A 14,138-nucleotide genomic window follows, 5' to 3' on the forward strand; every position below is an offset into this window, starting at 1 on the left:
AAGTGTAGAAGCTTATTGAAAAGTACAAGTTACTATTTTTCCTTCTGAACCACTCAGCACAGGTAACTGCTATTAGTAAGTTTCATGTATACCTTAAAATGCTTAACACGTGTTGAGTGAATAATTGCCCTTCAATGAATTTCCTACACGTATACAAACGAACACACAGGTGTAGGTACCTTGCTTTTTCTCCTTAACAATACACTTTTATCATTTCACAGCTGCGTGGTATGGTACTCCATCTGATGGTTGTACTATAACCACTCTGCTGTTAATGGGTATTCATGTTGTTTATAATTTTGTTATTATAAACAATGTTGCAGGCAGGATCGTTGAACAACACATGGAGTATCTGACTCAAGTGTTGAGTTGTTTTTCCAGGAGCTGAGAATCAGTGTGGGGATATCGAAGAACATGGGCTTGGGCTCTGAAGGCACAGGCTGGGGAGAGAGGCTGCTCACGTGCTCTTGATTGAGAAGTCCTCCTTGGTCTGGAAGTGTAGGGCTGTCCTCTTTGACTCAGCGGTTTTAGGAAATAGAGGGGGAGAAGGAAGCCTCAGTGTGGCCACCAGGCAGGCACACCCAGCCCGGGCCAGCCAGTGAGGCAGCAGGGCATTCCAGCTCATCTGCTCATCCTCACAACCTGCTCAGAGTCAGGAAGACTTTGGGTCAAATACTTGCTTTGAAATCCTGGCTCTGTCCTTTAAAAGCTTTGTGATTTTGGATAAGTCACATCACACTATCTTAGAAACCCTGTTTCCTCACAGAATACTTGTAAGGATTAGAGCTATGTTTGTAAGTTACCTGGCACATATAGGCATGTGACAAACAGTAACTTGGTATTGCTAATCAGGGTCATTTTGCACTGACTCATTCATACTTGGAGCCATTTCCTATCGTAGACTCTAGCACACACTTGCAAGGCAGCTGCCTGACCTTAGGGCTACAGGATCCTTTGGGGAAGTAGAGCAAAGCTGGCCACGAAGACGACCAGTTCCCTCACTCTGCCTGGATGTGCCATCTGGAAAGCAGGAGGCATTAATTCCCTCATTTATTCAGCAACTGTTTAAGGAGTACTTACCTGCCATGCGTTGTAGAGGATGTAAGAATAGAGCCCTTCCCTCCAGGAGTTTACAGTCTCATCAGAGTTAAGACATACTCATGAGGAATTAAAAATATTAATACAAGACAATAGAGTAGATAGAAGAGCTGTCAAATAAGCATTCTAGACTTCGGAGGAGAAAAGCTATCACTTTTAGCTAGAATGATGGGGAAAAGATATCATCATAAAAACTTCATGATGGCATTGGAACATGAGAGCACCTTGAGTGTCGTGTCGGGTATGTTTAGACAGCCGCTGTCACAGCCTGTGAGAGGCATCAATTTTGGCTTGGAGGGGGAATTCCCTACGGGCCTGGATATGTGTCTGGCATCTCCAACCAAGTCTCTGAGCACATTTTCCTCTAGAAACATTGTTTTACATTTATTTAAACTATAGTTCAGTGACAAGTTATATTAAGGTGTGTGTGTCTCTCACATACATATGTAAACTTTTGTGATCTGAGGTATCAGTATGTACTATGGATAGGAAACATTGTTCCACTATTCTCAACAGCCAACTTGCAGATGAGCCTTTGCAACACCACCTGTTTGTACATTACAAATTATAATGGGGAGGCCAGGCATGGTGGCTCATGCCTTTAATCCCAGCATTTTGGGAGGGTGAGGGAGAAAGATGGCTTCAGCCCAGTAGTTTGAGGTTACAATGAGCTAAGATTGTGCCACTGCACTCCAGCCTGGACAACAAAGCAAGACCCTGTCTCTTTAAAAAAAGAAAGAAAAAATTACATGGGGGGCCAGGGGCAGAGGTTGTAGCTCACACCTGTAATGCCAGTGCTATGGGAAGCCAAGGTGGGAGGATCACTTGATGCCAGAAGTTCAAGACCAGCCCAGGCAACACAGCAAGACCCCCATCTCTACAAAAAATTTTAAAAATTAGCCAGGTATGGTGGTGTGTGCCCGTAGTCCCAGCTACTTGGGAGGCTTCAGCAGGAGTTCAAGGCTGCAGTGAACTAAGATAGTACCAACAGAGTGAGATCCTGTCTCAAAAAAAAAAAAAAAAAAAAAGAACTACAATGGGGAGGCATTGAAAGTTTCTGAGCAGAGGAGCAATCTCTGGCACAAGCATGCAGATAGATTTCAGCTGCAGAGGTTTAAAGGTTATTGCTGAAGCCCAGGTGTAACTGCAGGAGCAGATAAAAAAAGACAAAAACAATATTAACCAGACAAAGCAGCTTTAAAAAAATTACAGTTTCCCTGGTAACTGGACTCATTCCCTAATTCAATAAATATTTGAGTGCTTACTAGGTGTCAGGCAGTGTGCTGGGCACTGAGTATATAACATGCACAAAGCTCCTATCTTCATGGAGTTTACAGGGTAGTAGGGGAAGACAAGTCATTCATTCAACAAATATTTAAGGGCCTACTATATGCCAGGCACTGATCTAGGAGCTGGGGAATCAGCAATAAGTAATTTCAAGAAAATCTCAGCTTTCGTGGAGCTCACATTCTGGTAGAGAATGCAGACAACAGATATGTCTAAGGAGAAAACTAAAGCAGGGAGCACACCGAGGTTTGCAAGAGCAGTGAAGTCCTGGAGGTGGCAGGATCTACTGTTCGTTCAAGAAGTTTGGCGATGAACAAAAAGAGAAATGGGATGCTTGGTGGTGAGAGCAGTGGGCCAATGAAATATTTTTTAGGATAGCAGAGGTAGAGGGTTGGCAGCCAGGGAATAGTAAGGATTGTCTATTTGGGGAGAAGGTGGGCTAAGGGCACTTCAAAGAGCTTAACTTTGGGGAGGAGGGGGTCGGGAAGTGAGGAGTCACCAATGGGGAGGCTTGGCAGGCATAGGAGACGGGAACGCAGGCCCTCGAGGGTAGCAGTGACGTGAAGGTCAGTGGAGCCCTGGCGGGACCCGTGAAGTGCAGATTTCAGACAGGTCGGCAACGTGCAATCTAACGTTGCTAAGCGCTAGGTAGCAAGGGAGGGGGAGTGTGCACTGCAACACTGCAAGAAGGCAGAAGTGGGGGGTCAATCAGAACTCGGAGAAGGCAGGTTAACTGAACGACAGGAACCTTAAACGAGGAGCAAGATGGAGCACCACTCAACGTGCTAGTCTGAGAGGGAAGGAATAAAGGAATTGCGGCTGGTCTGTCCCTCCTATGGAAGTGGAAATCAGCCCCTTCTCCCACACCTGCCAGCCTGATGCCGCACCGGCAGACTTGGCAGCAGGCCCCAGGATCAAGTGAACATAAGTTCTGCCATTGCCAGGACCACGTCTCATTCATCTTTGCATCCTCTGGAGACCTGGCCCATGACAGGCACTTGGTGTCTGCTGAATTAAAGTGAAGCCACATGCAGCACTTAAAGAGTTGGAAAGAATGTCAGAAATAATCTCACTGAACCCTCTCCTGAGTTTGCTTTCTGTGGGGTGTGGGCCGAATTTGAGGTCTAACACAGGGTCAACCACCCCCGTCCCCTGACCTCCAAACCATTCAGAATTTTTCTCCCTCAACTTTTGGATTACATTAGTGGTTTTCCAAGTGTGGTCTGAGGACCCCAGGGCCCCCTGAGACCCTCTCAAAGGATCTGCAAAGTCAAAACATTTTCATAATACTGTTACTTGCCTTTTCCACTTTCATTCACTTGTGAGGATACAGTATTTTCCAGAGCCCACATGACACGTGATAGGCAACAGATGGAATGCTGAGCAGACGTGAGAATCCAGACATTAGAGACTTGCAAAAATGTCAAACGGTGCCACTCCTCACTAGCATGGTTTGTTTTGGAAAACAATTATATGTTATGTCTATGCTAACACGTAGTGGGCTTAATTTTTTTTAATGAATGAATCCTTTAAAGTTGACCGGTTTTGATTTCTGAGGTGGTAAATATAAGATGCACATATGGAAGAGCTCTTTAGGTCCTCAAAAATTTTTCAAAGTATAACGGGTCCTGAAGCCAAAATATTTGAGAAACGCTGGATTAGATCCTGCTGCACCCCAGCTTCCTGCCTCCCTTTTTTTGTGGGAATCTAAGTGGTAAGAAGGATCTGATGTAAATGCACCCACAGACCACAGCTCTCTGAGGGCACAGCTCTGAGGGATTTTCATACACTCACTGGCCAGGCTGCCATCTTATTAGGGAACCTGCTCTCAGAAGAGCACCAGAAGGCCAGGCACAGTGGCTCACACCCGTAATCCCAGCACGATGGGAGGATTGCTTCAGGCCAGGAGTTCAAGACTAGCCTGGGGACACAGCAAGATCCCTGTCTGTATAAAAAAAAAAATTTTTTTTTAATTTTTGTTTATCTTTTTTTTGAGACAAGAGTCTCACTCTCTTGCCTGGGCTAGAGTGCTGTGGCATCAGCCTAGCTCACAGCAACCTCAAACTCCTGGGCTCAAGCGATCCTCCTGCCCTAGCCTCCCGGGTAGCTGGAACTACAGGCACACGCCTCCATGCCCTGCTAATTTTTTCTATTTTTAGTTTTTTGGCTTATTTCTTTCTATTTTTTAGTAGAGACAGGGTCTCACTTTTGCTCAGGCTGGTCTCGAACTCCTGAGCTCAAGCAATCCTCCCGCCTCAGCCTCCCAGAGTGCTAGGATTACAGGCGTTAGCCACTGTGCCCCGCCTACAAAAAATTTAAAATGAGCTGGGTCTGGTGGATTGAGCCGGCTAAGGGTGGGGGAGGACGAATTGAGTCCAGGAGTTCGAGGCTGCAGTGAGCTATGATCACACCATTGTACTCTAGCCTGGGTGACAAGAGTGAAGACCTTGTCTCTTAATAAAGAAAAAAGAAAAACACTAGGAAGGGACTGGGGTATTCCATTCAGGCTTCAGGCACACACAGGAAGGTCTCACCCAGAAATCCCACTGAGGCAATAGTCCTTGGACCAGTTCTTCCAGTTTCCTAAGCTTTATTAACATCAACACTCCCTCCCACCCCTGCAGGCAGCAGGGCGCCCTCCTAACAGAACCCAGGGGCAGCTCAGAACCACCCAGTGAAATAACTGGGCTCCACTTCTGAAAAGGGAAACCCAGTCACCCCACAGGGCCACATGCCAAGAACTTGACTAGTTTCTTTTGTTAAATCCACCTTCCAAATTATTTTTATAGAATGGCTCTGGGGCTTGGTGACCAGAGAATCAAGAAATGTGGGTTCTTCCCAGTTCTGGTGCCAACTGGCTACATGGTCTCAGAGACACTCCTTTCCATCTGTGCCTCAACTTTACTCATAAAGACCACGGCCTGCTGGCCTCTCCCACAAGTGTATCAGAAGCACAGATCCATCTGGTGGTGAAGTGCCTCCCTGTGCTGACGTACCTCCCATTTGGCGTTTTGGATAGTCAAACACAGTTATCATCACATTATTTTTCCAAAAAAATCTGTTTTTTTAAAACTGCAGACTCAAGAAGTTAATGATACACCTGCAAACTCTGGGTCCAGCAGTTCATCCCCAATTCACACACCTTTTGCTGTCTAATAGGTGCCTTTCCCAACATCCCTCATTTTACTCGCATCATACACATACCGAGATACCTCCTTGTGTGCCTGGCCTTGTGCAGAATGTGCATTACGTCATTCGATCCAGACGACAGCCCTGTGAGGCTGTGCTCTCACTGTACAGCTGGTACAGATGAGGAGACGCACTCAGAGACGTTAAGGAGCATGCCTAGGTCACACAGCTTAATATTAAGCAGTGAGCTTCCAACCTGTTTTTGAAGTCCCTGTGGATCCACTATCCCACACTACATGAAAACTTTAAAGCAACATCTACATTTCCTTCACGGTATCTTAGAAGGCTTGAAGCAACTTAAGACACATGCACACGGACCCATACCTAGAAGAAAAGCATTCCTAACCGCCAATCTTGTTTCAAAATCTACTCAAATAACCCTGAACCCCAAATTGTGTCAACGCTGCAGCTTCCCTGCCCCTCTCCCAAGCTCTCTAGCATCGCTGCACTGTGGGACAAAGAAAACTTACCTGCAGGTCTGGTTCCTTGAAGGGACACGGGAGCCATGTCACACTAGCCCACATTTTAATATCATCTGCCTGCCCATGATTTCTGAGGTTCCCATAGTTAAAGGTTTGAGAATGTTCGGTTTAGAGCATTTTCAGTTTTCTCTGCATTAGCGTAAGGGTATACTGATTTGTCACTTTCAGACACATGAGAGAGAGTCTCCTCTGGAGGATCAAAGTCTTCGAGAATCTACGTTCTCTATAGACTTTCCCAGCCAAGTCCTGCAGCGTGCAGAACAGCCGGGTAGGGCCGGGGCGGTGAAGTCCCTGGCTAGGCCTGCAGCCGGCTCATCCATTCACCTAGTGTGCTGTACGTGCGCTTTTGTTTCCTGTGTGGACCAGGATGGGAAAGTTCTGGAAGCACTGCTCTACAGAATGAAAAATGCTGATGCCTAACTAGTCAGCACAGGAGAGTCTTAAAAAAAAAATGCACTCTGGGGACGGACTGCCATTTATTAGTCTTATGACCCTGGGCAAGTGACTTCTCTGTGCCTCAATTTCCTCTGGAAAATAGTAACGAGAGAACCTACTTCACAGGACTGTCCAGGATTAAATGAAATGATGCCAAATGTCATCTATTATAATTACCATTAACCCCTAAAGGATAAATTTGAGTACGATAGATTTTTTAGAGCTTCTCTTCCAAATTCCTCATTTTCCAGATTAGGAAACTGGCCTGGAGAGGTCAGCTGACTTGCCCGAGGCTGGACGGCCCTACTACCCACCAGGACAAACGGCTGCTGCTTCCCTGCTGCCCAGCTCCATTGCCTCCAGGGTGTTTGGTCTGAGCTGCTATTTTCAGGACTGCTGTGACTCGGGGCTGACAAGGTCCTTTCTGCTGGATCCACTGTCATGTCTGTGACAGCCCTTCCCAGCTCACTTCCTGGGAGCTCACACCCTCCTTCCAGACTCAGAGAATGCAACTCAACATGCTCCGGGAGCCTTTGAGTCATCTCCGTCTGTGAATCAACCTCCATCCATCTATTCTGAACAGAGAAATCTCATCCTCCTCCGGGTTCTAGAACTGGAACCTGGTGTTTTTCCTTTGGATTCTGTTTAATGAGCGTCTTTCACCTCCAAGGAGGTCAGGTTTCCCTCCCCGCTGCAGACTGGGCACTGAAAGCCAGGGGTGGATAGAAGCGTCCAGTCCAAGCCCCTGGAGGAAACCCTGGCGACGCTGCAGGCTGCCTCGGAGCTCGGCAGGTGTCCCGGCCCACACCCTCCCGACACAAACTCCTGCGTCTCACCACGGCTGACTGGCAGGGGTGACCACATACGCAGACAGATTGCTGGACACGTGCCCTAGGCAGCAGGGAGGACACTGGTGACCATCTGAACCCCAGAGGCAGAGAGCAGTTGCCATGGCTACCAAAAGCTGCAACCATTGGCTGCTTTGGCTATGGGGACCAACTCAGCTGACCTCTCAAGGTCCCTTCCAGCCCTGGGATTCTACAATTACCCGGAGCCAGCTGAGACCATGTCTGCTGCAAGAAAATAGGAAGTCCTGTGACATAGAAGGCTCAGGCACAGAAAGCAAGGATTTCGGCAGAAATGCTTTAGAGGTCACCTGGTCTTATCCATCACAAGTGTTGAGTCACACACAGCTTACTTTCTAAGTCGGGGCATTATTAATAACCCAAGTCTTGCTGTTTGGGGTATTGCATTTTATACCTCTCACAAAGTGAGTTCGTTCGCTTCTACTTTTCATTTCTTTTCCTTTTACAGCTCCAGCCAGTAATTCAGATGGAGGTTTGTTCTGTGTTGTGACCCGGGAAACAGCCCAGAAAAACTTGCGTCACTAGGCCCAGTGGGGTGTGCTCCATCAGACAGGACGCGTGTGTCACGAGCCTTCTAAGAATCAGGAGGAAGGAAGTCATTCATAAAGGAGGCAGACGAAGAACTGCAACTTGGTTTCCTCTTGCAAGTCCTTCGACTATAGGAATGTGCTTCTTTCTTACTCCACGGAGGGGATGGATTTCTCTTCACAACCTGATCACCAGAAACTCCCTACCTTTCCAACTCAGAACAGAGCAGGGAAGGGACTAACTCAAGCCCTGCGTTCTCCACACTGGGGGAGAACAGTCCTGGCTGCACCCCTCTCAAGACCCAGCCTCGGGACAGAGAAGTCTGTAGGGATCGGTAAGACTTATGAAAACGGGAGAGGGCTGCCCAGAAATTAGACAACTGCCCATACTTACAAAAACAGTTGCAAAGCTTTCCTTATTCCTGATGCAGGAAGCTTCATGTTTAATGGATGTTTGAGATTTTTAAAAATCTGCTTGTATCAAGATTAAATCAAAGCCTTTATTAAACATTCCTCCTTCAAACAGCCTGCATGTAAACCTACACCCCTCCCCAGACCTGTGAACTGTGAGCTGTGTATCATTTTCAACTGACAGGGGTCAGATCCAACCAGGCCTTACAATATCGAAAAGCCAAGCCAAGACACACCACACTGGGCAGACACACACCCTTCTGTGCCCCTCTCAGGATCTAGGCAAAAGGTAGGTAGTGCCAGCGCTAGAACCAGAGCTCAGGCACAGAAGAGGAACCGCAGCCTGACTTGTTCCAGACCCAGCCACACCCAGCTGGCTGAGCGGCTCCTGGGCTGCCACTCGCTGAGGCTACGCGTGTGCTTTTCCTTCTCTTCTCCAAAGAAAAGGGCGAGAGATGGAGGAGGCGATTTTCAGTTGTGTGTGGGTTTGATTTAAGGCTTTGGCTGTGGTCTGTTGATATATTAAAATACTTTCTGGGAATGCCATCTCCTAAGCTCCCCATCAGAACAAACGTATTTTCAAAAATGAAAACATTGAACAAAGATGTGGAGCTGCAACACTGCCGTGGAGCCCGGGCCTCTCATGTCAGGATGGTGTCGTCCACCTGCTCCGTGGAGTCGGCCTGGCTGGCCAGCTTCTTCAGGGACCTTCGGTTAACTTCATTCAGCACCTCCAGGCTGGCCACGTCCAGGATCTTGGACAGCGACTGTGGGGAAGGGTGGACGTGAGGAGACATGGTTAGAAAATATGGCTTCGAGGCCAGGCGCGGTGGCTCACGCCTGTAATCCTAGCACTCTGGGAGGCCGAGGCGGGTGGATCGCTCAAGGTCAGAAGTTCGAGACCAGCCTGAGCAAGAGTGAGACCCCGTCTCTACTAAAAATAGAAAGAAATTATATGGACAGCTAAAATATATATATACAAAAAATTAGCCGGGCATAGTGGCACATGCCTGTAGTCCCAGCTACTCGGGAGGCTGAGGCAGTAGGATCCCTTGAGCTCAGGAGTTTGAGGTTGCTGTGAGCTAGGCTAACGCCACGGCACTCACTCTAACCCGGGCAACAGAGTGAGACTGTCTCAAAAATAAATAAATAAATAAATAAATAAATAAAATAAATAAATAAATAAAAAAGAAAATATGGCTTTGGATTTCTCCAATCAAATACAGACAAAGTGAATGTCTACCTCACTACTAGAAGCAATCAGAGGGGTCCAGGGAAAGCCCAGAAACACTCCTCATGCGGCTGCAGTTTTCAGTACTTTAAAGGCTGCATGGGGCAGGGGACTGAGTGATCAGGACTTTGGGCTTCAACCGGGCAGCTCTACTGGGATCTGCTGTGTGTTGGGTGCAGTGTGAGATTTAATTTGCTAAACCATGGGAAACAGGTGTTTTCACGAACTAAGCCAGTCAGTCACCTGAATCTCAATCTGTTTTTGAAAGCTAACACGTCCCAGGTGACAGAGAAGTGTATGGGGCTCAAATACCGTCATGCAGAAGAGCTGCGAAACGAATGCCCACAGCATACGGGGGGGGGGGGGGGGGTGCTCCAGCCAGCCCCAGGCTCCCACCTGAAACACTTCTTCACCCTGCCTCATCTTGAGGAGGTTGACAATTGCCTGGTCGCTGTAGGCCCTGACGACGGTGTTCTTGTCCTTGGTGTTGTCAAGAAGAGCCTTCAGGATGGGCTTGATGGCCTGGGGGTCCAGGGGAGGCAGCGGGTCCTTATTTGCCCACCAGATCATCTTCTCAGCCACCAGCCTGATGTCACTGGATGGGTTCTGCAAACACTGTGAAGAGGAGCACGGACAGGCTTTTGGACGTGCACATCCAGTCTGCTTCTCAAAAAAGCCCAAATCCCAGCCCTGACACTCTCCCTTCAGTGTGGACGCCGACCCCACTGCTCCCGGAGGAGGGTGCTGGCATGACTCAGCCCTGGCTACCCACCCCCCATCTCGTGCCACTCTCCTCTCCCTGGCTCGCTACTCTCAGCCCACACGGTTTTTACTTCCCCAAACACGCAAGGCTCCTTCCAGCCTCCAGTCTTGACGCTGGCTGGTCCCACTGCCTGGGTCACACCTGTCCCTGATCCTCGCTTGGCTGGTTCCTTCTCATCCTTCAGGGGTCCCCTGACAACCTTATCAGTATTAGGGCCCTCCCCGTGGGCTCCAGGGATCTTGACTACCGTGAAGATCCAGCCCAGCTGGGTGCACAGTGAGTGCTCAGTAAATAAATGCTGACTGAACAAGTGAGTGCGGGCTGATGCTGTCGCACGTGGGCCCCAGCCAGTCAGGCCCCGTGGAAACTCTCAGTGGGCTGGGGTGTCTGCAGTCACCCTTTGGAACCTTGTTACTCAGAGTGAGGTCCGCGCACAGCAGCATTTGCACAGCCTGGGAGCTTGTTACAGAGTCTCAGGCGTGGCCCCATCTCATTAAAATATAGAATCTGGTTCTGATTTCTGTGCACATTAACACGTGAGAAGCATACTGTGTTACACGGGCCGTGGGGCCCTGCTGTCAGATTGCTCAGCTCTCCTAACTAGGGCCTGGTGCTCCAATGCGAGAACCACACTAGTGAGTGCTGGGCCAACTAAAGGAGGGAGGTAGGAAGAGAGATGTATTGAGATTGGAACCTAGGTCTGACCCCAATTTTACAAAACCAGGGTGCCCAAAAAGAATGCCTAAAATAGGCTGGGCACGCTGGCTCACGCCTGTAATCCTAGCACTTTGGGAGGCCGAGGTGGGAGGATTGCTTGAGCCCAGGAGTTTGAGGTTGCAGTGAGCTCTGATGACACCACTGCACCCTAGCCCGGGCAACAAGACAAGACCCTGTCTCAAAAAAAAAAAAACAAAAGAATTGTCTAAAATAGTAGTTCTTAACTTGATTTGGGATCACAGGTCAATTTGAGAATCTGACAAAAAGTTGGACACTGTTTCAGAGCAAAATGCACAAAGAGACCCTCTGTCTCTAAGGGTTCAGAGGTCTCCGGGAGCCCACCCATGGAGAACTAGCACCCAACGAGTTGAGGGCACATTTCCAGTGTTCTGTGGTCCTGGAGCCTTCGGGGGCCATACACAGGCCCTGCTCCACTCACCTTGATGAGCAGGCTGGAGAGTCTGGCTGGCAGCTGTCCTCCTCCTGTCTTGATGTGGTGTCGCATCAGGAAGCCCATGCCCCGGACCCCGCTAACCGCGATGGGGATCTGTGGAGAACGGACAGCGCTAAAAGGACACGTCCCGCTCCTTCCTCAGAGCAGCAGAGCCAGGAAAATCCCATTCCCAGGAGTCTCCGGGACCCTCCGCCACCTTTCTCCTCCTTTACTGCTTCATACCTAAGACTCCCGACAGCTCTCATGCAGACAGGTTGCCCTGGCTGACAGGCACAAGAGCAACGTCACTGCTTCCCAAGAGAAAGGATCAGAGACCTTCTGACCTAGAATGGACACTAGATCCTCCAACCCAAAGTCCTTGTTTAGATGATGACACTGGGGCCCAGAGGGATCAAGTAGTGGTTCAAGGGCACAGCAGGCTACTGACAGAGGTAAATTTAGAACCCAGGCCTCCTAACCCCCACTCTGGGGTTTTCCCAGTTCTCGCCGGCGAGGCGGTAACTGGCAGCTGGGCTAGGGCGGGGGAGGACTGGTCTGGCTGCCCGAAAGCCTTACCCTGTCCGCCGTGGCATTGCTGAGGATCATTTCCTGGACTTCGCTGCTGTATTTGCCAGCACAGAGTCTGCTGGGAGCCACGTTCACAGCCACGGAGAGTGCCAGGCTCCGCCCATGCCGAACCATCCAGTCAATGCCGGAGACATCCGCTGGGTAGAAGGACACAGCTGGGGTCAACCCACACTTTACAGCATGTCCCCATGACCCACCTGTGACCAGCGTGCTGCTGACTCAGAGCGTGGCGGAAAGCCCAGGCCACACTGCACACGGACCCCCCTGTTCTCCTGAAGAAGCTCCCCGAAGCAGCAGATTAAGGGGAGGCCTCTCACAAACCACATCAGGCTTGGAGCTGTATTCTTTGAGCAGAGACAGGACTGTGGGACCACTGAAAACTCGACTGTTTAGCAGCTGGATTCCCAAGGGTCGTCCAGTTGCTAAAAGGTGCTCACGGACTCTCCCCCAGGGCAGAGAGGCCCACGTCCCTGAAGGGGCACTCCTGGCGTACAAGAGACCTACCTAGCAAGCACTGCTGAAGGACGGTGCTAAGCTCCTCTTCAGTCAGAAAGGCACACAGTTCCCCCAGGCACCCGGCCGAGGAGATGCGGGTGTTGTCCTGACAGAGCGGAGAAGGGAGTGAGGGGGTGTAGGCGACAGCACCAGCTCCACAGGAACCAGGGCGGGCCGCTCTGGAGCCTGGGACGGAGGGCGGCGGGAGTGGAACCAACCAAGTGAAGAACTTGAGAAATCCAGTCCCTCCTTTTAGGCACTCCGTGCTCCCAGTGCCAGATTGGGACTGCCATTCACTGCCACTTCGTGCGGAGTTAAACATTACACACCCAGCACTTCACTTAATTATAGAAAACTCCAGTGTGTATGCATATGGTAATCATCCTCACAATAGCAATAATAACTGTATTTACATAGCACCTTTCTTCTTAGGAAGCCTGAATGCTTCGCATCTATTATCTCCATTACTACCAACATCCCTGTGCGGCAGGGAGGGGCTTAGAGAGGGACCTGCCCACGGCCACCCGGGAAGCCAGCTAGAGACACCCACTCTAAGCTCCTTTCTCCACGGAGCTTGTATGTCATCGTGCCTGGAGTGGCTCCCTGCTACCTCTCTACTGTGTGAGTGCCCCACTGCCACCTAAATTATTTGGGTTTGTTCTAAGAAGTCAAACCGAAGCCACGGATCAACCCAAGGAAGATGGGTGAAGGTGAGCACTTCCTGTCAAAATCAAAGCCAGGTACACAATCGGCTCCTGGCTGCTCCTCCCAGCTAACTACGGAATACCAGGAGAGGGAATCTTAAGTTATGTGCCATGTTACTAATAGGTGCCAACTTGACATGTGTCCCCCGAAACCAACCAACCCACCCACCAGGGACTCAGTAACCCATGGGGAAGCTATTGCCAGGCTGGCACCCTAGACTGCCACCCTCAACCCCAGCGGAAGCTCGGAGGCTAAGAGGATGGGCTGCCAGCAGTCTGGACCTCTGAGCTCCAAACAGAAGCCCAGGTGCCAAGCAAGGCTAAAACCGGCCCAGACACCCACTCTCTCTAACTCCATCTATTTTGAGCTCCACTGTGGTGAAATGCAAATTTGTTAAATACTAACTTTTGCTTGTGCTGTGCAAGGCTCTGTGAAAGCCCTGACAGACTATGACCAAAAGAGGGTAGACTCTCCCGTCTGTACCCACAGAGCAGGTGGCAGGGGCTCACAACCAGACCTGCAGAGCCGTGGCAAGTGCTGTAGCAGCAACGCCGGCCCAGTGTGTGTACACAATGAGGTGTAAAACCACAAGAGCCCGAAGGCCCACTCTCCCAAGATTAGCCCTACAAATGTGAATCAGGCCCCCACAACAGAAGGCTGTCTGTGACAGTGGCACGAGAAAACTCTTATCCATAGACTCAACTCCCTCCTGGACCCGCCAGCATGCTGGGCAGCCAATGGGCACTTGACAAATGCTTCCAGACTGGGTGAGGCTAATGGAACTGGGACAGAACCAGGAGTCACGGGCCCAGAATCTGGTTTTGACTCTACTACTGGTTAAAGTGTGGCCCCAGACAAGTCTCACCCTCTGAAACAGACCTCTAGGACATCCCACCTGGACATACATGGAG

The 14,138-nt window shown here is 49.8% G+C and overlaps 1 protein-coding gene across 1 annotated transcript in view; it reads right to left on the minus strand.

Moving 5' to 3' along the window:
* Window positions 1-8,264: 8,264 nt before the first annotated feature.
* GCN1 (GCN1 activator of EIF2AK4) overlaps window positions 8,265-14,138 on the minus strand; it is a 55,593-nt gene continuing 49,719 nt past the window's right edge. Inside the window, exons 54-58 of the mRNA XM_069497414.1 lie at window positions 12,532-12,628; window positions 12,016-12,164; window positions 11,446-11,553; window positions 9,923-10,141; window positions 8,265-9,062 (exon numbers count right to left, since the gene is read on the minus strand). Of these exons, the coding sequence (XP_069353515.1) occupies window positions 8,937-9,062; window positions 9,923-10,141; window positions 11,446-11,553; window positions 12,016-12,164; window positions 12,532-12,628 (699 nt within the window). The 3' untranslated portion in view covers window positions 8,265-8,936. The remainder of the gene's footprint in view (window positions 9,063-9,922; window positions 10,142-11,445; window positions 11,554-12,015; window positions 12,165-12,531; window positions 12,629-14,138) is intronic.

Source organism: Eulemur rufifrons, chromosome 21, assembly GCF_041146395.1.
Source record: "Eulemur rufifrons isolate Redbay chromosome 21, OSU_ERuf_1, whole genome shotgun sequence".
In the NCBI taxonomy this organism is placed as follows: Eukaryota; Metazoa; Chordata; class Mammalia; order Primates; family Lemuridae; genus Eulemur; species Eulemur rufifrons.